This window comes from Sinohyriopsis cumingii, unplaced genomic scaffold (assembly GCF_028554795.1).
Source record: "Sinohyriopsis cumingii isolate HCF-2022 unplaced genomic scaffold, ASM2855479v2 utg000305l, whole genome shotgun sequence".
In the NCBI taxonomy this organism is placed as follows: Eukaryota; Metazoa; Mollusca; class Bivalvia; order Unionida; family Unionidae; genus Sinohyriopsis; species Sinohyriopsis cumingii.
The window spans coordinates 355,180-382,032 of NW_028315886.1; the positions used below are offsets into that span (position 1 = coordinate 355,180).

General features: G+C 34.6%; 1 protein-coding gene across 2 annotated transcripts in view; it reads left to right on the forward strand.

The window, feature by feature from the left end:
• The window catches only part of LOC149774366 (uncharacterized), a 121,343-nt gene that overhangs the window by 89,049 nt on the left and 5,441 nt on the right, over nucleotides 1–26,853 (forward strand). The window contains exons 9-13 of one of the 2 annotated variants that reach the window (XM_089945364.1): nucleotides 1,097–1,260; nucleotides 11,404–11,531; nucleotides 14,548–15,123; nucleotides 20,482–20,986; nucleotides 21,290–21,322. In XM_089945364.1, the coding sequence (XP_089801490.1) occupies nucleotides 1,097–1,260; nucleotides 11,404–11,531; nucleotides 14,548–15,123; nucleotides 20,482–20,986; nucleotides 21,290–21,322 (1,406 nt within the window). The remainder of the gene's footprint in view (nucleotides 1–1,096; nucleotides 1,261–11,403; nucleotides 11,532–14,547; nucleotides 15,124–20,481; nucleotides 20,987–21,289; nucleotides 21,323–26,853) is intronic. The other variant, XM_089945366.1, reaches the window with a different exon arrangement.

Here is a 26,853-nt window from a genome sequence, read left to right on the forward strand (position 1 = left end):
TTGTAGTCTCTCAGAGTCGCTCAGAGTACCAGCCTGACATACTTGACACACTTAATTCAATTCAACATGATATTGTTTTGATGCCAGTTTAATTATGTGTTATAATTATTATTTGAAATCTTTATCTAGTTAGCATTTGAATTCAAACATAAAATCTTACAAAAGTTTTCACTGAATGTCATTCTCCAAAAAGTGGTATGTTAATAGGGAAATAATATTGTGCCAATAGTAACAATGAGTTTGTCCTGAAAATTAAGACTATAATAATATTATGGCCATTATACAAGGGAAATAATTTGTACTAGATTATGATATACAACTTTATTGATTTGTGTGTTATAAACGTCATACACATCTTGTGTTGTGGTTGAAGAGAAACAGACTGGTGGAGTTGTCCTGCATTCACTTCTCCTAGGTCTGAGAAAGAGAGTATCATATTGTGGCTTGTACATATACATTAGAAATCATAGGATCGTGATTGGTATGCATGTTTCTATATATCAAGTTTCATACAGGCTGGCAGTGATGCAGTAGAAATGAAATGAGCCTGAAGGTATACCTGTAGTTTATATATTGTCATCAGTAAAGTTTCATACTGGGCTGGTAGAGGTACACTAGAAATGAAAGGATCTTGATGTGTATGCATGTTGTTTGTATACATAAAGTTTCATACTTTTCTAAAAGAGGTACACTAGATATGAAAGGATCTTAATGGGTATGCATGTTGTTTGTATACATAAAGTTTCATACTTTCCTGGAAGAGGTACACTATAAATGAAAGGATCGTGATGGGTATGCATGTTGTTTGTATACATCCTGAAAGGTTCTAATTGTTGTGCACCGTGTAAAAGTGGTAACTGTAACCTTTATTTGATACTTTGTGTTGAGTACTATTGATTGCAAGATGTATTTTAGTCTGTATGTGATTTTCTATCAGACTTCTTTGCCAAGTTACTTACATCTTGCATGTAAGGAAGGTCACAGTGTTTCATGATTTCATAATTATGATTCAATGTTTTCATTTAATCTGAAACAAAAGCACAAGTTGACAGATTATAACTTGTGTATCATATAGTCTTTTGTGTACCATCCACAGCATCGACATATTGAAAGAGAACATTGTGTTGGACCCACAATGGATGATTGATGCCCTCAAGTCTCTCATCACTGCTGAGATGTTTGTCCTGAGAAGTATCCCAGCTGTTGCTGACAAATGGGTTGAGTTTAAGAAGAAAGGAAAACTGTTTATCGAACTCATCGGTATGTTAGTTCTTATTTTCAAAACTAATTTGAAAATATTAATGTCTCTTTACATTTCATGTGAATTAAACTAAATAACAAATCAGGTAGATCCTTTGAGATGAACAAAACTTTTATAAACTGACACACCTAGAGACCACTGATGCATCAGAACTCCTGCAAACTAGTGTTAAGTTGACACACCTAGAGACCAGTGATGCATCAGAACTCCTGCAGACTAGTGTTAAATTGACACACCTAGAGACCAGTGATGCATCAGAACTCCTGCAGACTAGTGTTAAGTTGACACACCTAGAGACCAGTGATGCATCAGAATTCCTGCAGACTAGTGTTAAATTGACACACCTAGAGACCAGTGATGCATCAGAACTCCTGCAGACTAGTGTTAAATTGACACACCTAGAGACCAGTGATGCATCAGAACTCCTGCAGACTAGTGTTAAATTGACACACCTAGAGACCAGTGATGCATCAGAACTCCTGCAGACTAGTGTTAAATTGACACACCTGGAGACCAGTGATGCATCAGAACTCCTGCAAATTAGTGTTAAATTCACACATAAAAATGTACTCTACACAGTATAAAATGTTTATTTAACTGTTAACCATTAAAGTAGTTACAACACAAGTTACAACACTGATAGGGATCTCTTATCACTTGTCATGACATTTTTATTCAGGCTAGGTCTAGTTGTTCCTAAATTAAAATGGTGCCCATATTGGATGGTCCTATTGACCACCATTCCAACAATCTTGAAATCATGTTATTGATATTGTTCCTGAACAGATAATCATATTGACATGGACTATTTACTAAATGTTTTATAATGAGATCTAGTTGGTCTAGGATGAAAATGGTGCCACTCTGTATCCATGAGGCTGCCATAATGCCAATCCTGAAAATATTCTTATTAGGGGTTGTCCATAAAGGACGTCCGCAGATAATACCTGTTTTCCTACACCACCACCACCCCTTTGTCCGCTTTTGTCCGCATGTGGCTTACCCCCTCCCCTGGCTGCGGACGTCCACATCTGGCACTATGGTCAGGCAGTGTAATAGCTGGTGCTCTCAAAATATAACCTCACTGATCTCATCACAACATGTAGCTCAAAACAAAAAAAAAATTAAACAGAAAGTTCTTTCTTTAAAATGTCTTTATTTAGAACATACAACTAAGGTTGTCATCTCACAGAAACCTAAATTCTATAGACTGTCAATGTCTTCCTCGACTTCAACAAATGCAGACTGTAGCCGGTCAAATAACTTGCGAACAACTGGCAGACCATCATCACTACCTTCAGTTGCAGAAGTTGATGATGCAGTTGACAGAATAGTGCTAACAGATGCAGGCTCCACAGTGCCTACATCTGCCACTTCAGCTTGTGTGCTCACTGCTGTATGCCTGTGAATACCACCCCCGTGTTTTCATAACTCATGAACGGTCGACCTATTCTGCGCACAGGTTTGAAATGATGTACCATATTTTCGCGTATATAAGACACGTCTTATACAAAATTTTACTTACCCCAGTGCGTCTTATATTAATGGGCGTCTTATCTAAGTATTTTTTAACACGAACGAACGGTACAGTGTGTGATATTGAAGGACGATTATTGCGGTCGATATTCACGTTTCACGATTTTCATTCCTAGTTGTAAAAACAATTGGGTAAGTGTTCAGTAATTACCACATTTACCAATCCAATGCAGGCCACTTCAAATTTCAAATCCTTTCATTTCATTGTTTTGTATAATTATTGCAGATCTAAGTTTAGTAGGAGTAAATGTTTTAAATTTAAATTCATCTTCTTAATCTCCTCTTCCTCAACCTCCCATCACGTACATTCTTCTCGCTGCAGCTAAATTCTCTTTCAGCAGCTCTGTTGCCACGCTCCTTGGCAAACTTGATGACGTCTAATTTAAAGTCGGCCGTATATGATTTTTGCTTCGGCATCGTGACAATTTTATAAATTTTAAAAATGCTAAGCAAATTTATCACTCATTTATATATACCGGTAATAAGAGACTATTCCCACGTTTACCGGTATATATGCTGACCGCATACATCGGGCATTTATTGGTCTATGTACGGTACTAATCCCACCCGCTGAAGACTTGGCCTAGCAGATCAATGAAGCCGCCTTTACATCTGGCGTTTATTGTTCTAGAACAGGGATGTGAAACTCTATGGCTCAGTGGGCCAAAACTCAAATCACACGTAAGGTTGCGGGCCAAACAGGATAAACATTCAATAAGCGGAAAATTAAACCTTTTTTAAACATTAATATAAATTAAAACAGAAAAAAGTTTTAATAATAAAAAATCATTGGCATACCCATTTTTGCTCTTATGCCAATTTGTCAGAGCTGGATGTTTGGCAAGGCTGCGAATTAGGGAATTTGATTTGCACTTTATATCGCAGGGCCATTAAAAAATACTTTTGCCTAAAATTCTCTCTCGGGCCGGATATAATTATATGCCGGGCCTGATGTGGCCTGTGGGCCTTGAGTTTGACACATGTGTTCTAGAATCTAGATACCAGGTACTCAACCCATCCACTATTGGCCTAGCGGGAGATAAGAATAAATGATAACCGTTGCGGTCCTGCCTCAGACAATTCTTTGATCTCAGCTAAAAATGGTAATGAAGCCTTGTTTACATCCGACGGGTGATGAAACATTGGACAAATTTTCATTTATGATAAAGGAAAGGAAACCACTGGAGATAAATTGCTCGGTGCGGCAGATGGCTAGGCCGCGTGCGTCTTATATTTGTGGGCGTCTTATGTAAAATATTTTTTACACAAATCGTCAAAACCCGCGTCTTATATATGGGTGCGTCTTATAATTAGGTGCATCTTAAATGCGCAAAAGTACGGTAATATTTATATATCCGGCTTTAGAAATGGAATATATTACTTTTGCAAGAAGTTGTCCCACATGTACAAAATCGTCTGCTACCCAACGTATCAACATGCCGCTAGAACGAAATTCCGGGGCGTATAGTCTGTTTCTAAATTCTTTAGTAATTTGTCTCCATAAACAAGACGTTGTAAACACATTACATCCTATTAATTGTTATTTCTTTTCCACATATTAGCTTATTTTTTATTAAATGTTGAACTTTACTAATTTTCTTTACAGGATCGGTTTAGTTTGCTTAATAGCTCTTGCCATCTATCGGCATTATTACATTGAATTTTGTAAAACTAGCTATAAACCTGACCTAATTACTCGACTGAAGTGCTGAAAGAAACAGTCCAAAGTAATATATTCCATTTCTATAGCCAGATAGGTAAATATTACATCTTTTCAAAGCTGTACGCAGAATACGTTGACCATTCATGAGTTATGAAAACACGGCGGTGGTATCTGGTGTGTCCAAAAATTAATATTAGTATGAACAAAATATTCTGGTGACAATTGCCTCTTTTCAAATGGTAAGCATTGCAATATTTTATTTTCGTCAATCAGTCGAATTCAGTATGCGTTTTTCTTCAATATTGGAGGCGGAAACCTTAAGTGCGCAGAAATGCCTGACAGCATTATAATCCATGGCACGAAACGTACGAGCTGAAATTAGCAAATTTATACTTAGTGACCACCCATTAAGGATGTCCGCAAAACATACAGGAATACACACAGTAGGCCTAAAGCAGCTGTTCAACACAGAATATCATAACAAAAAATTACTAGATTTCAGATGTCCACAATGTCCTTTACACCCCCTCCCCCTTGTCCCCACTTGTCTTCATTTGACAAAGCCCCTCTCCCCCATCTTTGCAGATGCCCTTTATGGACAACCCCCTACTACTTCAAAAAGGATGACAATATGGACATGGCCTTCCAACTAAATGACTGGTTATGATGTCTAGTTGGTTTTAAATGAAAATGATGCCATGTGATATCCAGTATGGCTCTGACATTCAATATGGCTACCAAGGCAGTCATGTGAAAAATCTTGTTATTGCTTCTGACTGCGAATAGATGATCATGTTGACATGAAATAATTGAAGAAAGATTTGTATGTTATATAGTTGGTACCTCTCAGACAATACTATGTGGCTGCCTTGTGTTGATATATCAGCATGCTTTTCACTAAAAGACTTCACATGATGCAAACATTCCATGTTTAATATGGCCACCATGGTAGCAGGCTTGAGAATCATGACATGGTGGTTTTCTTGAAAAAAATTATTATGATGTTAGATTGGTTTTAAATGGCAAATGAGGCTCTTCAGAAATCCAATATAGATGCCCCGTCTTGAAAATTGTGCAACTTCCTTTGGTACAGATGGTCATATATAAACATGCATCTAACCATTTAAGAGTAATCTTTATGCTTTCGCTGGACTATGTATGGATTGTGCGTTTTTGGTATATCTTATGTGTCTAGGCTCGAAAAAACAGTAACACAAGAAAGAGTGAAAACAGCAAGTTTTGAAAAATATAACGGTTTCCAGAATCAAATCCAAAAATAATGCAAGAATAATCCATGAATAAAATTTTTTTAGTCCTAATATTGAAATGTTCTAATGATTTCAAGTTCGAGTCCCGAGGATGAATCCAAGATGGAAGGTGATGATGTATGCTGTAGCCTGTACTGTGTTGAAGTCTACAGTTACTTGTACAAATGCAATAATTTATCCTCCGGTTTTGGAAATCCAAATAACATTTCCAGGAAATGTCCTTGTTCAAGAATTCTGTATGAATACAATAATATTTTCAGAGAAACAAATTAATCAAGACTTTTAGATTCCATGTAATCTGACGAAGAATTAACATATAACTCAAAAACTCAAAAATATAAATACTTCAGTACTGGTCACAACAGAAGAAAACAACTTGACATCAAGTGTTTAAAAGCCTGGACTCTCCGATCTCTCTCTTTCTCTCTCTCTCTCTCTAAACATCACTATTAATGCTAAGTATTTCGCAATTTCGGAAATGCCTAACTGCAAAATAGAGGATGACATGATCATGTTTACATATAAAAGTCACATAGCTCCTTTATGTCCTTGATAAAAACCAATCATTTCACTCGAGAAAAAGTTGTTTACTTCACCCACAATCAAGAACAGGAACAATGTCAAAAATAGAAGCAAGTGTTTATATTACTAGGTATTTATGGAAACTTTCAGGTCAAACTGAATTTCTGGAAGCTATAAAATTCCTAGTAGAAAAAATTACATTACACTGACATGTAAAGAAAAATAAAAAGATTCCAAAACCCACAAACAATCAAATCAAATCAAACACAAATTAAATCAAATATAAAGTAAATCAAATATAAGTAACAGTACATTAAAAAATAAAATAAAAATAAAGCAATGAAAAGTTGATTTTGTCATTTTTATAATCATCACTTTAATTTCACTGTTATAAATTTGAGGATTTTCTTAAAAAGGTGACTGCTGCATAGGAATAGTGTAAGAGTACTTTCCTTATTGGCTATTTATAGCAACTAACCCATTTTTAAGAAAACAGACGAGTTTCTTTCAATGTGAACTTTATCTAATAGATTCATGATATTGAAAACCCAGTTAGTAAGTGTACCATCTATACTATTAAAGAAAATGGTGCCAGATGTTAAGTGAAATGATTTACAATGTACGTTGTGGATGATATATGGCAGAAAATGTTATTGCACATGATCTTTTGAAACTTCAAAACTTGTCAGATCAGATGTGTTCATTGCAAAAAGATACACATTGTCTTGTAGACTAGTTAAACTGTGTGCTAAATATACATAATTTTTCAGTATATTTTTTGTTGTATTCTGGTTCTATTCCATGTGGGTTTTGCCATTTCTTACACGAATTTTGACCAGCTGCAGAACCAGGGTAGTAGTTAAAATGTAATGTTTATAGATTACACCTTTTATGCCCAAATTATGTTTTTTTGTCACTTATAATAGCAATAATTACACTTACACCTGGGGGTAGTGTTTGTCCAAATGGTTTTGTGTGTTCACTAACAACATATCCATTTGATTGTAAATTAAAATGTTGCCTTTCAAACGTCTAGCATGACCATCAACTACTTGTATAGTTACTTATCTTAAACAGATGACCTTAGAATCATGGAATTTTCACCAAAACACTTCACATTATATCTGGATGGTGCTTTATATTAAAATGAAAATGATCTGAAATATAATATGGCAGGTATGGTGACCATCTTGAAAAATGTATTCTAGTTAGTCAGACCTTTAACACAGTGGCCATTGTGGCCATCATGAAAATAGTATAAATTGTCTCCTTGAAGGGATATTCATTTTGACACATAATAGTATCAGTTGTCCCCTTGAATGGATATCCATATTGACACATAATAGTATCAATTGTCCCCTTGAATGGATATTCATATTGACACATAATAGTATCAGTTGTCCCCTTGAATGGATATCCATATTGACACATAATAGTATCAATTGTCCCCTTGAAGGGATATTCATTTTGACACATAATAGTATCAATTGTCCCCTTGAATGGATATTCATATTGACACATAATAGTATAAATTGTCCCCTTGAAGGGATATTCATATTGACACATAATAGTATCAATTGTCCCCTTGAATGGATATTCATATTGACACATAATAGTATAAATTGTCCCCTTGAAGGGATATTCATTTTGACACATAATAGTATCAATTGTCCCCTTGAATGGATATTCATATTGACACATAATAGTATAAATTGTCCCCTTGAAGGGATATTCATTTTGACACATAATAGTATCAATTGTCCCCTTGAATGGATATTCATATTGACACATAATAGTATAAATTTTTCCCTTGAAGGGATATTCATATTGACACATAATGGTATCAGTTGTCCCCTTGAATGGATATCCATATTGACACATAATAGTATCAATTGTCCCCTTGAAGGGATATTCATTTTGACACATAATAGTATCAATTGTCCCCTTGAATGGATATTCATATTGACACATAATAGCATAAATTGTCCCCTTGAAGGGATATTCATATTGACACATAATAGTATCAGTTGTCCCCTTGAATGGATATCCATATTGACACATAATAGTATCAATTGTCCCCTTGAAGGGATATTCATTTTGACACATAATAGTATCAATTGTCCCCTTGAATGGATATTCATATCGACACATAATAGTATCAATTGTCCCCTTGAATGGATATTCATATTGACACATAATAGTATAAATTGTCCCCTTGAAGGGATATTCATATTGACACATAATAGTATCAATTGTCCCCTTGAATGGATATTCATATTGACACATAATAGTATAAATTGTCCCCTTGAAGGGATATTCATTTTGACACATAATAGTATAAATTGTCCCTTTGAATGGATATTCATATCGACACATAATAGTATAAATTGTCCCCTTGAAGAGATATTCATATTGACACATAATATATCAATTGTCCCCTTGAATGGATATTCATTTTGACACATAATAGTATCAGTTGTCTCCTAGAAGGGATATTCATATTGACACATAATAGTATAAATCGTCCCCTTGAAGGGATATTCATATTGACACATAATAGTATCAATTGTCCCCTTGAATGGATATTCATATTGACACATAATAGTATCAATTGTCCCCTTGAAGGGATATTCATATTGACACATAATAGTATCAATTGTCCCCTTGAAGGGATATTCATTTTGACACATAATAGTATCAATTGTCCCCTTGAATGGATATTCATATTGACACATAATAGTATAAATTGTCCCCTTGAAGGGATATTCATATTGACACATAATAGTATCAATTGTCCCCTTGAAGGGATATTCATATTGACACATAACATTATCAATTGTCCCCTTGAAGGGATATTCATATTGACTCATAATATCAGTTGTCCCCTTGAAGGGATTTTCAGATTGACACATAATATTATCAATTATCCCCTTGAAGGGATATTCATATTGACACATTGATTTCACTAAGACACTTCTTGCAGATGCCCTAATTTATAAATCTTGTAAAATCTACTTTTCTCCGGAATGGATGACAGTACTACCAAATTTGACTTACTTAACAATGTGTTTATTACATATATAGTTTTTCTTGTATTAAAATAATTTTGGTACAGCTTATTCAATGGCATCCATGATGTACCTTCTAAAATCTATCTAAGGCTGCTTCTCTTGAAAGGACAGATATCAGCATCAGGTTTTCCTGAATGGCTAAAGCTATTTTTAATTCATTCTTGTCAGATGATGGTAACAGTTGCCATCTTGAAAGTCTTTCACTACTCTTCTTGCATGATTGGTGAAATAGCATTATCATTAAAACACTTCTTGCACTATTTAATTGACTCTGAATAAATTGGTACATATCTGAATGCTAACATAGTAACATTTTTGTGAAGGAGCTTTGAAAACCAGACCTAATTAGCATTAATGTTAAGCCAGTGGTTATTGCTTCTATTGTTGTGCATCATTGGACTTCTCAACACAGTGGCTTGTACACATGTACATGTGAATTCTTACAAGATGCATTTTAATGAAAAGTCAATAGTCAGCACTCTGAACATGATTTTAATGTCAACAGTCTTGCATTGTTGGCAGTACTGGCTTGTAAGCATAATAACATTAACAAGTACAAGTGGATTTGTATCTGTTAACCCAGTGTTTGGATATATATGAAGAATACAATGAATTTTGTGATTTTAATAATTTATTTTCAAACTTGTAAAAATATTAAATCGTACAAAAATGTAATTTTCGGTCATGAGTAACTTCCTTTAAATCATGTGAAAAATGCAATGTTCATTTTAGAACTTTAATTAAAGAATACTTAAAACGTGTTTGAATAGACACCATCATAACATTACACGTCTTTGATTAGTTTTGTGGATTGACTTCATGTGTTGTCGACAGGCACCAGTAAAAACAGCTGACACTTCACAACTCTTGATTACTCAGTGGTATACCCAAAGAGTTGTTGTAGACAGTTCAGATTTTCAGTAAAGTGGATTAACATGTGTGATAAAAGTTTTAACTGTTTATGCAGTTTATTATCTCTATTTGACCAATACACGTAAACTGGGTTGTCATTTATTAGCAAATATAGTGGTCAGCAACTCTGAAGTGCGAGGTTAACAAGTTTTAGAATTCTCACTTTTAGCAGTTACAGATTTCACCTTGAAATCCACATTTTTGAATTTGTTGGTTCAGCGTTGATTTTGTACCAAGAGTATCATTGCATATTTAGGGTAATCATCACCATATCTGGTTTTAGTGCCAAGATAGCTTGACGATATTTATTTAAAATATGGATTATCTCTCCCAATTTTCAGAGCAAAGACGATGTACATCATTCGATAATACATTTAACTGTAAAAGAGAATCTCTCAGTTATGAAACAATAGTAATATTTGAACTAGCCTCAATAGGCAGTTTGCATCAATACATTAATATAGTTTGGGACAAGTTTTTAGATACATTTTTAGTGATGAGTGACATTTTGTCAGACTTGATTCAGTTGATTTTGTTAATATTTGAAGCAAACTGATCAAATAACCAGATATATTCTACAGTTCGTGAATTTACCTAGAAACTTAAGGATCATCATTATATATTGATTCATACTTGTCACTGACAACTGTAGATGTCCTTGGTAAAGACACTGACATAGTTTAACAAACAAAACGGAAATGCAGCCAGAAGTATTGTAAACAAAACACTGCGTCATTATTATGAAGTGCTCTTTATTGATGATGTGAATTGATTCACTGGCATTATATTATTTTTTAGACAAAATATTCTCGAAAATTGAGAATTAGTACCTGATTTATCTGGACAGAGAAAACATTAATGATTAATTTTCTTTTGTTTATGAATTATCTGGATAGTGAGAAATTGTAATATTAATGTCTAGATATTTAAGTTAATGCATGATATTATACACAAGATTGGACCTAATGTAAAAATATTCAAGATGGTTTCATGACCATGAGATTAGAAATGCATATATTGGATTCTGTTGCATTCCTGGAAATTCTTTTCAACCAGTATTATATTAGTTCCTTCGATGCATTTTTGCTTTCCTTGATATTTATCTTTGATGATACATCAATGCGCAAACTTGATTCAAATATGTAACAACTACTTTTGTTTTGTGTCAAGATGCTATCTGGACAAAAGAGAAACACCCAGACCTCCATAACAACAAGAAACACATACTGTTACTAATGGAGCAGTTGAACATAATTGCTAAGCTGAGAATATACAACCAGGAGGCATCCAAAATCAAGGTTAGTTCATTTTAAAATATAAATCTACATATAAATTAACGAGTACACATCTAAATTTAACCATCTGTCAAGGTGGGCATAAATGAAAATGATGCGGTATGGTTACCATGGTGGTCGTCTTGACAAAATTGTCTCTACTCTCCCAGTGGAAAGCCATATTGATATGGAGTTTTTTCACCAATAGAATTTGTATGGAACCTAATTGTCCCTTTCCATGTTTTATGTGGATCAGTAGAACCAGCTGGCACACTGCTTCTGGCGCTTATGCTTAGAATTTGCTTTCCAGTATGTTTCATTCATTAATGTCATGTTGAATATTTCATGTCATGTTTAAGGACATTTCTAAAGTCTGTTGCTTTTTAAAGCTCAAAGTGCTGTGTACTAAAACTTGAAGCAATTGTCGATGTGAAAAGGCCATCGGGATAAATTAATCATTGTGTACACATGTTCATTGAATTTTTATTGTGTTATATGTGGATTACTCTTTTTCTACTCTCATTACTCTTTTTGTCCACTGGGATTACACCTTTTCCTCGCCAGGGGTTGGCATATATGCAGATTAAAAGCACAGTACTCATCAGATACTATTAATGCGACTCACTCTTAATAAAGTTGTCAGGTTTTGTGCACTTTTATGAAAATCTGGATGACATTCTAAGTAGAATCGAGATATATATGTTGCACTTAGAAAAGAAACAAAGTCAAGACAAAAACACCAAGTTATAATTATTACGTGTTGCAAGTACTGCATCATGAGCATCTCGAGCCACGTGCTTTATTTTTCTAAACGAGCATTAATGTGAATATTTTAATGAGGGAAATGGAGTTCCCATTCTACTCTAGGTACACAAGTTACATAATTGATGAAACAAAATCATACAATCTTTTGATATTATTACTGTTATTAACACATTTAAGTGATGAATGTCATGTGAAAATAACAATAAATAATTGATATCTTTTTAACTTTGATCAATACTAATTCGGAAAACCTTCTATGTTAGGCAACTGTATAATAAAAACACAGCTCTAACAAAGTGTGCAATAAACTACACACTCTAATAAAGTGCAATAAACTACACAGCTCTAACGAAATGTGCAATAAACTGCACAGCTCTAACAAAGTGTGCAATAAACTACACCACTCTAAAAAAGTGTGCAATAAACTACACCGCTCTAAAAAAGTGTGCAATAAACTACACAGCTCTAACAAAGTGTGCAATAAACTACACAGTTCTAACAAAGTGTGCAATAAACTACACCGCTCTAACAAAGTTTGTAATAAACTTAACAGCTCTTACAAAGTGTGCAATAAAATACACAGCTCTAACAAAGTGTCTAATGATTATGAGGAGATTTTTAATTTATTTTTCTAAATTTACATTTTCTCTGGAAATGTGGTATGGGTTGCTATTACTTGTGCAATAATACGCAACATGGAAAGCTTGTTGTGTAATAGCGTGTGGACTGATGAATGAACCACTCTGATTGTTAAGTGCAGGACTTTTCATTTATTTTCAGTGTTTGATTCAATTGGGGCTAGTTGGAGCTGTCTGATAAAGTTTGAAGAATGCAGATATGGCATAAAACATTTCTGGTTGTTGCTGTATTTGCAGGTGGCTCTTGCAAGAGTTTGGATTTTCTGTAGCCAGTGATGTGTATTACCTGTGTGGATAGATAAGTGCATATTATCAGAGTTGGAGACACCTTAATTTGCTTTATCTGTGAATTTTACTTTGTTATATATCTGTTGATGTTGTTGTTTACTTTTATAACAACTCCATCAGGCACAACAGAAAACAGTAAAGGGTTCTTCTTTTTAAGAGTAGTTCCTAGTGCGTGGATACCATGTGAGACCGAGTTAAACAGACTGACACAAGAAAAGTAAGATTAGCAAAACGGCTTGATTTTTATGTCACATGGATGAAATAAGCGTGGTAAGAACTATGGACATATGTGGCATTAATGGTAAGCTTTCTCACATAACTCATTGGCTGGGCGTTATTAGTTGCAGGAATGTATTTATGAATCAGACCAGTAGCTATTATTAAATGGTGTACCAGGCTACCATTGTGGAAGCATTGGATTCCATACTTAGTACTTCAAGATTGGGTCACTCACTGTAATATCAGCATTGAAAATTTCAATTTGTATTCATTTTAAGATGCTTGTTTAAGTTCGTAAAATATCAGTGAAGAGTCTGTCTCAGTTGATTATTATTATTGTTGCTTTCATTGATAATCTGCTTGAAGTACGTATATCTAAAGAAAATGAAATGCTTTCATTGATAATCTGCTTGAGGTTTTTATATCTAAAGAAAATGACATGCTGTTATTGATAACCCTTTTTAATCACATTTATCAAGAAAATCTTTATTTTAGTAGCTACTCTCCTGAGGCACATTTATATCAAGAAAATTACATGATTTTATTGGTAACTAGCTTTAGGCACATTTATCTCAAGAAATTACAAGAAGCACATATGTTTGATTGTTCAGAAAGTTTGCATCTACTTGAATCAAGATGTGCATGTTTTGCATACTGGGTCATCTAGTGCAAAAAAAAAATTATTTCTCAAAAGTTAACATTGTTGTTTATGAAAATATGTTTTGACTGATCTGTGTTATGTTCATGATTTAGATCAGATGGTTTCATTCATCATTCTAAACTGCACATGGGGAACGTAGATTGCAGTGACCAAGTTTTCTCACATTCTGAAATACTTTGCATTGTTGATTCTCCAGCCCAAGAAATGTTGGTCATAAGGATTACTTTTCTCAGACTTTTGCCATGTCATTATCATTGTAGAAATATCAGTAAACAGTTACGATTGCTGTCTCACAAACGTAGCATTTACTTTGTTACACTGATAATACAATTACATGACTTATAATTGCCTTTGTTAAAATGTAAATTGATTACTCATTTATGTTTCCTCATATGGGGCTTATTATGAAAAATGAAACATTTATCTCTCTGACAAAATTCACATTAAAATGAATCCTTTTACTTTTTAGGAAGAGAATTGCTTTCTTGCTCCATGTATGCTCCGTCAGAAAACTCCCAGAGAGGTCATCTGCCCATTACCACACCCTCAGATGGAAAGCTCCTCAGTCCTATGTTTTCTCTTCGTAGGAAAATATTTGCCGTCTCCCATTTTCCATAGACTTCTTGCTGCCTGTGTTGCATACTGGCCAATAGCCACAAAGAAGAAAGAGGAGACACTAGAGAATCTGATCTTCTGTGGGTGTGGTGTTTTTCAGCTGGACCATTATCACAAACTGACCCTTCACGTTAGGGACTACATCATATATATGAGAGTCACAAGAATGGACAGAAAAGGCAGAACTCCATCTTCAGAATTGTGCATTGGGGTCAGAAAGTTTGTCACTGGCACTCTCATCAAGATCATTGGTTACCTGGGTCAGAGTCTGAAGTTTGAGCATTTTATACAATGTCCTGAATACAACGGTGACGGTATCAACAGCCTGATTCCTGTGTCCCTGCTCAAAGAGAATGCAGATGTATGCTGTGAACTCCATGACAATATGATTCAGTCATGCAAACTGTTGCAATTTTGGTATGAGGATACGGTGAGTACAAGTATGAAGCCCTTTAGAGATCTCCCCAAAACAAAAGTATAAAAATGTAAAATTGAAACACAGATATATGTTGAAATAAATAATAGGCAGAGTGGTATTATCTACATAAAACATGTAGGATAGATGTGTTTTGCCATACCACGTTGTAGATGATAAGAGTATAAATTAGACAATAGAGAGTTTATGTCAGTTTAAAGAGAAACATATACCCTTGTAAAATCCAACCTTTTACAGACAGTAATCACCTTCATAGCTGGATATCATAATAGATTTTTAAAAATTGGAGAAAAAGCAAAATTTAACTCGTCGAAATTGCCATATTTTAAATAATATTAACATGAAGTAATAATTAAAGACTTCATGTGTTATCCTGGCTACTCATATAATGAAACTGGTTATGATTTGACTTGTGTCAGCACAGTGAGCTTACAAAAGCTTGTTGTCACTAATTTTCTTGAATGGATAGCTGTATTGACACATACTTGCCTTAATCCCATACCAAAATATGGATTTTGTATACTCGAGAAGTGTTTTGTGGTCCTATGAGATGCCAGTGACCAAATTGGTGATGTCATCCAATCGACAATACAGCCATTATTATTTAAGCCTTCAGAAAATGAATGGAAATTCAAATATAAAAGTATTTTGTCTGTCTCGTTTAAACATTTAATATACATACAAATATGAATAGTTGGTAGAGTTAATATCATCAGTCATCACTACCATGCAAATGCTCACATGATCACAACCACGTTATATAAAAACATAGACTTGGAGGTCTTGCTAGGATTTTAAAACTATGAGTCCAGGACTCCTTCTTTGAAGAAAAAAATAAACAGAAGTCGCACCAGCATAAGTTGCAGTCCCTTCCCAGAAGCATGTTGGGCATACCTGAAGTGGCTAAATTTCCATATGACTAGAACCAGTGGTTGCCATTGAGTTTAATGTTCTTCATAAACTTCTTCACACCACTGACATATAGCTCTTGTTTGTCCATTAAACTGAGAGTGAATTATGTCAGGCCAAGGAAACACCTTACTCCATGCAATGAGCTAAGCATCACACATAGTGTTCCATGCGAAATATCAGTTATAGAAACTTCTAGCACTCTGTTTAATCTCATTACAACCTTAGCCAATTTGCCCCAAAATACTTATCAAAAATTTTGGAAACAGCATTTTGTCTAACTCTCAACATGTCTTGATTTCGAAGTCGCATGCACAGCTTATTCAGCTACTCTTGGAAATGAAAACAATAATGAAACATAAAGTTCATTTGATGTACTCTTACACCAAAGTACATCACTTAGTCTTTCTGCCTCTGCATTCAGTCATTGGAAATATCAGTACATTTTCCCACCATTCGGCAGCTAGACATGTTGTTGAACTTGCCGCCAAGCTATTGGGTCATGTTCTTCTGATGTACTCATACGATGACAAAATATTCAGCAGGGGTTCTTTCAGCCACTAAATTTTCTCATTGTTTATATCAGCACAGCTAAAATGACCATTTGATTAACACAGCGGATGGTTGAATCAGGAACGGCAAGCCCTTGAATTTGCCATCCGGCAAATGTGTGTGTACGGAGGACACGTATAAGTGATTTATGCATTGCAGGTAAAAAAAAAACATTGCCTCAAAATACGTAGGATTAATAGTTTCCGAGACCTTTTGGGTCATAAAGAAAACAGCTCTTAATAACATTTGCAAGTGAACTTCTAACCTGTTTCATAGTTAACAACAGTATCTAATATGAATACTGACTTGAAGGTGTATTGTGACCTCACCATGTAGCATGTAGACAACAGCCCATATCATACTGCACCATACGGGATTGTATAATGTAAAGAGTGTATTGAGATCAGTCTATATAACTCTAATAACGTCCCACTGGATATTTGAATTGAATCCCTTTGGGTAAATTTGCTCGTTTTATCGGTTTAATTTCTTTATATTCTTTGGTGACGAACATGTTTTATTTTTAAAACTGACTAAAATGATTATTTGAAATCAAAGATATCATCTCTCGCCCTACCTACACATATCAGTTCATTAGCTTGAATCTAAAGTTTCTAGAAGTTTGATAGATCCAAGGAAAGAAATAAGCACATTTGGTGAAATAAAAATATAAGTGGTTCTGTTTCTATTAAACTTAAAACTAAGATTGGTCACTACCATCTTGTCATTTTGTTTGTGTCTAGATAGATTTAAATGAATCATCAGTATAATATTTGTCAGTTGCAACCTGACTTTAACTTTGATTATAAATAGATCCCTTTGTTAATTTTTTTCTTCTCCTGATTGTTTTGTTTTCTCTGAGTTTGTTATCTCCGAAAATGTACATAAAGGCTCAGTTGTAAAAATAGGTTAGGTCATATAACCAGACCCACACATACTTTTTTTTTCGGCCTTCTCAAGAATATCATATTTATAACTTTAGATGCTTAGTGTCTATAAACTTTGCATGATTTGACCACTCTGGTGGCCTAGTGGTTAGATCATCCACCTCGGATGCGGGAGGTCGATCCCCAGCCGAGTCATACCAAATACTTACAAAAGTGGTACTAACAACTGCCTCGCTTGGCGCTCAGCTCAGCATTAGGAGGTTAGTGGTGGGACTGGTCGGCCTGTTGTCAGGACAATGTGACTGGGTTGGACATCATGCTACATGACAGCGGCTTGATGCCCCAGTGCTAGACATCACTATAAACTGCCGCACTGCAGACATCATAGGGAGATGACTGAAAAATTGTTAAAGCTATGTTAAAAATCCAAATCACACACACACTTTGTATGATTTTAAAGCATTAATGACATGTGCATATCAACTGAAGTTCACTACAATGTGCATTTACCTAACTTTGTGAATGAAGTGCAGTTATTGTAAAAATGAATATTCAGGAAAGAATCATGTCCTATACTAAAAGATCAATGTTCAAGGTCGGTGCGATTTAAAGCAGAAACATGGTTTTCTGCCCAAAATAAAAATGTTAGGTTATGTCAGAAAACTGAACTACATGGTTTTGGGTGATTTGCACTTGGGTTAAGGAGGAAGGTCATTTCGGGGTTAAATGTCAAACATCAGAGACATCATCACTGTGCTTGAGGAATACATAATTTTCAAACAGAATTTCTAATATTGACTTTGATATCTTCACCACTCTTCGTGGATGTTTTGCACACTGGGTAAGAGGGAAGCATGTTCTTGGGGGTGGGGGTTGGAAATGTCAAACATTAAAATGTCCATGATTTAACATGTTAATACATCGATATGGTAAATAGGAAGTAGGTTGCTATAACCAGTTTGACAGGTGTCTTTTACATATATCAGCTTGAAGTTAACTGTTCATTTGTATATTACAAACTAATCTGCCAACAATCGGTCACTTTGACCTATTGTTGAACCTGCTTTGGCCAACAGTCAACATCCTTATGTTTGGTATCCATGTGGCTGGTATATGCCTGTCTGTCGGTCTGTTCACACCCATGATAAATTGGCTGTTGGGTTGACACGCAGACTATTGTAAACATCTTGTGAATTTCTGTTGTCAAAGAAGTATCACTTCACATGATGTGGTGGTACATACATTGTCATTTTTCTTTTATTTTTCACCTATCGGCGTTAGAGAAATTTGATTTAGAATATTCCTCTCGATGAAATTTACTAGCGTTATTTATTCAGACATGCTTTATTACAAGTGTGTACAGAATGGCTACCGTAGCAGCGTCGTTGTATCTATGGAAAACTTATTTCAGCATCTCTAGACTGGTGTACCGATTTTCGTGAAATTGTTTAATGTCTGATAAATAAATGCCCTGATCAAAATGCATCCAGGGCAGCTCTATCAGCTTTGATGTGGCATCCTTATTGGTGAGAAACGTATTTTCTGGTTGTTTTATAGAAAGACCAAGTGAAACCATCCTCATAAGAGTCCTTTTTTAAGCCATGCTTAATCTAAATTGTGTCCATGTTGGCAATGGTGTTGTTTTCAAAGCCACAAAAGGGACTAAATGTTGATTAAGTTTGCAATGATTAGTTCCTAAATGCACTATTAAAATTTTTTCAGGGTAACTCCCCTACATCAGTGTGGAATATTCCATGCAAGATGCTCTGTCAAACCATTTTAAAATTACTTCCATAGTAGTTATGTGACTTCCTTAGCAACAGGGTGGAACGTCTATTTCTAGTTCCTATCTAGAACAGCTAATATTAGTTAGAATCAAACTTTGCTTTAATATTTCTATGCTTTATCATGCTTTAATATTTCTATGCTTTATCAAAATGTTTTGATGTTGCTCCCATAGTACTGCTATGACTTCATTAGCAACTGGGTGGAACACCTATTTTCAAGTTTGATTTAAGAATAGCTTGGCCAATTTATATCAAATGTGATATGAATATTTGCTAGGAAAAACACTATTCACGTTATGTCTAACGTGGTTTCCTCATAAATTGTTAGGTTTCCAAAGCAACCAGACGGAAAACATTTTTTTCTATCTTCATATAACAGCAGAGACAATTTTTATCAGATTTGGAAAGAATGTTTCTTATGACATTCGCCATTAAAATAGTTTCCAGTTTTCCTCATCTGGTAACTATGTAGCATCATTAGAAAACCAGTGGACCAATGTTTTGACATCATCACTAGAACGAGCTAGGATTCGTCAAATGATGGTAGAGTTTTACATACGATATGCTTTTCGAAAGTGTGTCCAAAGCAATAGTGTGAGTTCCATAGCAATTATATAGAACACCTATTTGTTGCTTCTTGAGAACATCTGCGCCATTATTAACCAAACTTGGTATGAGCACTTTTAGGACATGTTTCATCAGTAATGTGTCTGAAGTGACTGTTTTTTGTAATGTCATAACTTCCTTAGCAACTGCCTGTGTCTGCATGAAAACCTTACCAAAAGGTATTCATCTTCATGGAAGTATTATTATTATTATTTAAAATAAACTCTGATAAAAATGACTTTATCGCCAGATCTGAATTGACAAATCAAATTAATAGGGTAATTGAATGATATCTAGCCCACTTTGAACTCCTGTTATGGATATTAAATTTCCACATTCAAAGTAACTCATTATTATTCTTGTTACATCTCTATAATCACAAATAACACAAGATGGGGTTTAAAATGATGTTTAAACATGACAGTGCAAATCCACTTGTTATCCATTGTGCAGCATCTAATTTAAAACAAAAACTGCAACTGCAGACCTATCATTGATTAACCTTTCCTGCCGTTGTAGATAGTGTTGCATTAAAATTTCTTATTTTTAAAGATACAAATCTTAATTATGGGAAACTGATAGATGTTTAATATTTTTATTTTGCTTGGCAGAAAACGATTGAACCAAGTGAGCAAGCACAGTCAGTTGAATCAGTTTCCACTAAACAAGGGGAATGCCAAGTGTCTGTACAAAAGAGAGCTCTGCCACGAGATAAGAAATACCATGCCTTTTTCAGTTACTCTAGCTCAGACATACATTGGGTCAAGCAAACTATAGAAAGACTAGAAAATGACCACGGGTTTGTTTGTTGTGAGTATGATCGAGACAATACTCCAGGAACACCATTGTTGAAATTTGCTGATGACAGCATCAGAAATGCCTACAAGACTGTAGTAGTCATGACCAGGGAAGCATTTGAGAGTGGTTTTGTTTTGCATGAAATTGATATGGCCATTACTCAAGGGTTTGAGGAAAGGAGAAAATGTGTTGTCCCAGTTTTATTGAAGGACTGTGAAGTTCCACGTCACCTCAAGATCCTGAACTATGTTGATGCTCGGGATACTAGCATGAGAGACACCTGGTGGCCCAAGTTAGTGATGGAACTGGAGGCACAAGGTAAGCAAGAATCATATTGACAAGTCTTTTAGACATTTATCACATGAATAATTTTGCATACTATATTTAGTTTTAATTGCAGCTTCATCTAACAGTTCTAAAACATAAATTCAATTTCACATTTCACTTAAAAATAAGAATCCATGTGACATCTAGAGTCTTAACACTTTTTATGAAAGATGCTTATCTGCCATACAAATTGAGTACGACATATTCATTTGTTATTTCTCAGTTGTCTTGCTAGGCATACACATAAATCAGCATGAGTAACGTAGACCAAAATATCTTCTTTTATTTTTGTAGGATGTGCCTTTAATGTATCAAAAACCTTTCCAGGTATAGTAGGCATCCTTTTAATATGCTACAGATACATATACTTTTAAGCATAGAGACATGCATGAATTTACATACTTTTCCTCATCAAGCAGCAGCTTTGATATTATTTCTTACTGAATGAATATTCGGTAAAGAAGGACCTGTACTGAATATTGACTTTTTATAGTTTCCTTCCATTTCAATTTCCAAAGTCCATTTTAAATAAATTACAGAATGCAGAATACAGGAGAAATGATAGGAAACAAAACACTATCAGGACCCAAAGTTGTAAGCAAATTACTCAAATGCAGACCAAGAGTTCTAATAGATGAGCTAATGTCCAGTACAGTCCCCAACTGATGACAAAAAATGAAATCAAAGTTCATGCTCAAATATATGATTCCTGTGCGTGACTCACGCAAAATTGGAATGAATTTGGATGCTTAAAACCTCCCCCTAAGTCACACATACAAAATACGATGTACTGATGACATTTGTGTAGTAGTATACACATTTTAATTGTTATGACGAGTTGAACAAATATTAATCTAAACTCATCTGTAATTGCATTTTTTTCACCATATCTCTTCCATTCCAAGGTCTGAAGATGTATGCGGATACAAAGGGATACTTGGAAATTCCACTAATTTTTTATGACCGAAACACGAGTGTCCTAGATGTGTTATGCAAGTGATTCACTTTAGTGTCTTTGTCGCATGCACAACAATTTGGTCTCTTTCCAGAAAGTGAAATCAGCCATGAAGGGACGTAAAATTAGTGGTTACTGTCAACTTAAAATTAGATTAGGGAGGAGTGTCGAAAGTAAACTGGAGCAGCAATGTGAGACACCTAGTTAGATTTGTTATAATAAAACAACTAATCAAAACATGCTGCAGAGTTTCAGACTTCTTGGTTGTCAGGGTATAAATAGTTACAAGACAGCTACAATATAGGGGGTATTAGGTCAGTTTTGTTCCATATAATTTCACGAAAGTTTCAGTTGTACTAAAAAGAAAAGGGAGACAAAACAGGCTCACTTAAAATACAGACAATTTAAAAGTAGAGTGATTTTTTTTTCTTTCTTCTTTCTCGTTTCTTAGCACTGCAGGATCGTGTGCTGCAAAAACATTATGACCCTATCATAAATGTTAGGATATATTTAATAAATAAGAATCTAAAACTGAAGATAAGAAGGAAAGATATTTATTTGATCAAAATACCTGCTTGAACTAGGGCATTAATAGACTTACAATGCTAATAGTTCATCACTAAATGGTAAATCTTGTATAGTCTGTAGAATGATTATTCAAGAAAGTTAAACTTTGACAGAACTTTTGAAAAGACTTATTTTGGAACGGAAATAACCAACTAAAATACCTATTACCTGTAAACAATTGTACATACCATCTTAAAGGAACAGTTTTTAAACTTGTTCTAGCTTGCTAATCTAGGCATGTGTATCCTCTCTCAGACAGCAGACTGAAAGTGATTTCAGTACAGAACAATATTCATACCACTATAGATTAAGCTTGTTACCAATTGACAGATTAATACTTATCCATATAGAGGCAAGATCTTTTTAAGATTTTAATTTCAATAGCGGTCTTAGAGAGTGTAGCATGAAGAAAGACAGATGGATATTGAAATGGTTATGTAAATATTGAAGTATGGCTTTTCCTCCTCCCCCTCATTTTTGTTCTAAATCACTCCCCCAGATTTTTATTACAAGGATGCAGGAAGCCCCCATATGATAAAGTCCTAGGAACATTTCTTATATTGGACTTACAGATTAAGGCCTATTTTGATTAGCTACAACAGTGTAGACCTAGATGTGTTGTCATATTGTGTTCTGGCATATCAAATTATATATTTACCTACAACAGTGGAGATCTAGATCAAGGTATATGTTGGCTTATTTCAAAAGATCAAGGTCTATGCTGATTTATTACAACAGTGTATATGATGTTTACCTAACACAGTGTAGTTCTAGATCAACAGTCACACATACTGGCAGATCAAGGTCTATGTTGATTGTTTACCACACTGCAGACATTGAACTGCTATCACAGTTTGTTCTGACAGATCTAGCTGTATGATGTTCATTTACCATAGTGTAGACCTAACCCTACACTGAAATGTAGTGGCAGATCAAGTTCTAACTTATTAAGTTGCCACATTGTATGTTGACCTAGATTTTATGACACACACACAGCACTGACAGCTTAAGGTCTATAATGATTACATGTCCAAATGTAGATCTAGCTCTGTGGATACATTAAGTATTGGCAGGTCAAGGTCTTTGCTAATTATTTCATTGTAGACTTAGATCTGCTGCTACAGCAAGCATGACTATGGACTGGTCTGTTCTAAAATTGTTTGGTATTATTAGGTCTGAGTATGTTGTCTGCAGTTAGGTCCAGCTTGAAAGTAAGCAGGGCTCATATGTACATGCCTGCCTATGGATGAGTGGAGGGTATATATGGTATGTGCATCCTTGCTTTGTGTAGATATGCTAAGTGAATCTTTGTTTTTATGTGTATAGGTATATATGTAATGTACTTGCTTGCCCTTGTATGTTTGTAGTTAGATCTGGCACATGCAGCATTGCCTCAGTGTATATATGTGTGTAGAAAGAGATAGGTTGAGCATCTTCGCCTCAGTTTATATGTGTGTGGTAAAACAGAACATTTATTCTGGCATGTGTGTGTGTGCAAATTGAGAAAACATTTCCATGTCATATTGCCTCTGTGTTTGCAGATTGATATAGCACATACATGCAAGCCTTTATGCCTGCATCTGTGCATGTTTATGTAGTTAGCTATATTCTGTGCTTGCTTTCCATAGTATGTATGTTTGTGTACAAACAGGAGTTAGTAATATCTGTTGTAGATATGTATACATGTGTTGGTTGCTACAACTGTAAAACAATTAATACATGTTAGATAGAATTTCTTTCATGATACAATTAGGTTGACATCTTTAAACAATTGTCTAAATCAGTAGCACGAGAAGCTTTTATAAGACAAAGATATATTGTAAATATTCATAAACGTAATGACCAATTAAAACCATCTTCAGCTGGTTTAAACGTAAAGTTCATATCGTTATATTGCCGTACAAAGAAACAAAATGTCGGACAGTAAATTAGGGCATATATCTAAGCAATCATCCCTATTTATTTCTAAAGTGGATACAAATTCATTACATTTGTTATATAATTCCTACTCTAGCATTATATTTTATACACTTTATACAATGCTGGAGATCTAGCCTTCCATTCATAAGTGCAGAGAAAGATCAATACTAAATAAACAATACTAGAAACTCCATCAAAAGAAAGATACATAAAACATATGTCCAGATATTGGACTTGCCACATATACATTACAGTTTGCTAAGCTAGGCATGTGTATCCCATCTCAGTACAGAAGAATATTCATACACACAATATATTAAGCTTGTCGACAATTGACAGATTAATGCTTATACATCTAGAGGCAAGATCTTTTTAAGATTTTAATTTCAATAGCGGTCTTAAAGAGTGTAGCAGAAAGAAAGACATATGGATATTGAAATGGTTATTTAAATATTGAAGTATGGCATTTCGTCATCCCGCTCGTTTTTGTTCTAACCTCCTCCCTCTCATTTTTATTACAAGGATGCAGGAATCCCCCATATGATACAGACCTAGGAATATCTCTTATGTTAGACTGACATATTAAGGCCTATATTGATTAATTACAACAGTGTAGACCTAGATGTGTTGTCATATTGTTTTCTGGCAGATCAAATTATATATTTACCTAGAACAGGGTAGATCTAGATCAAGGTCTGTGTTGACTTATTGCGAACAATCAAGGTCTATGTTGATTTATTCCAACAGTGTATATGATGTTTACCTAACACAGTGTAGTTCTAGATCAACAGTCACACATACTGGCAGATCAAGGTCTATGTTGATTGTTTACCACACTGCAAACATTGAACTGCTATCACAGTTTGTTCTGACAGATCTAGGTGTATGATGTTCACTTACCATAGTGTAGACCTAACCCTACTCTGAAATGTAGTGGCAGATCAAATTCTAACTGAATGAGTTGCCACATTGTATGTTGACCTAGATTTTCTGACACACACATCACTGGTCGCTTAAGGTCTATATTGATTACATACAAAAATGTAGGTCTAGCTCCAAGGACACATTAAGTATTGGCAGGTCAGTGTCATTGCTGTTTATTTAATTCATTGTAGATTTAGATCTGCTGCTGCACATTGCATTGACATATCAAAATATATATTGTTATCATAGAAGTATGGCTACAGCAAGCATGACTATGGACTGGTCTGTTCTACAAACATTTTGGCATTATTAGGTCTGAGTATGTTGTTTGCAGTTAGGTCCAGATTGAAAGTAAGCATAGCTCATATGTACATGCCTGCCTATGGATGTTTGGGGGTGTTTATGATATGTGCATCATTGCTTTGTGTTCATATGTTCATGGTCATAGGTGTAATGCATCTGCTTGCTTCAGTATGTTTGTGTAGATATGCTAATTAATCCTTGTTTTTATGTGCATATGTATATATGTAATGTACTTGTTGCCCTTTTATGTTTGTAGGTAGATCTGGCATATGCAACATTGTCTTCATGTATATGTGTGTGTAGATAGAGATAATATGAGTATGCTTTGTCTTGGTGTGTTATGTGTGTGGTAATATAGCATGTGCATTCTGGCCTGTGTGTGTGAGTAAATAGAGACATCATTTCCATGTTATGTTGCCTCTGTGCTTGTAGATTGATATAGCACCTGCATGCTTGCCTCTATGTATGTATAATGATATAACATCTACATGTCTATGTAGGTAGCTCTGTTGTATGCTTGCTTTACACAGTGTGTATGTTTATGTACAAATAGGAGTTAGCAATATATATTGTAGTTGTGTATACATGTTTTGGTTGCTACTACTGTAACGAAACAATCAATACATGCTATACAGCATTTTTTTCATGATAAAATTAGGTTACCATCTGTTAAAGATTGTCTAAAAAAGTAGCACAACAGGCTTTTATAAGACAAAGATATACTGTAGAGATTACCAATAAAAGCCAACTTCATCTGGTATATATGTAAAGTTCATACTGTTATATTGTCATAGAAAGAAACAAAATGTTGGACAGTAAATTAGGGCATACAGCTACGCGATCATCCATATTTATTTTTAAAGTGCGTACAAATTATTACATTTGTTATATGATTCCCTCTCTTGCATTATATTTGATACACTTTATACAATGCTGGAGATCTATCTTCATTCATGAGTGCAGAAAAAGATCAATACTGAGTAAACAATACTGGAAACTTCATCAGAAAGAAAGATACATAAAACATATGTCCAGATATTGGACTTGCCACATTTACATTACAGTTTGAAATAACCTAAGAAACAGGACAAAATAAACAATTATATTACTTAAAGCTATCCTTCTGACATTTGAAATCACTTCCAAATTATGACCTCTTTCGTGCATGAATGACTCTTAAGTACCTTGC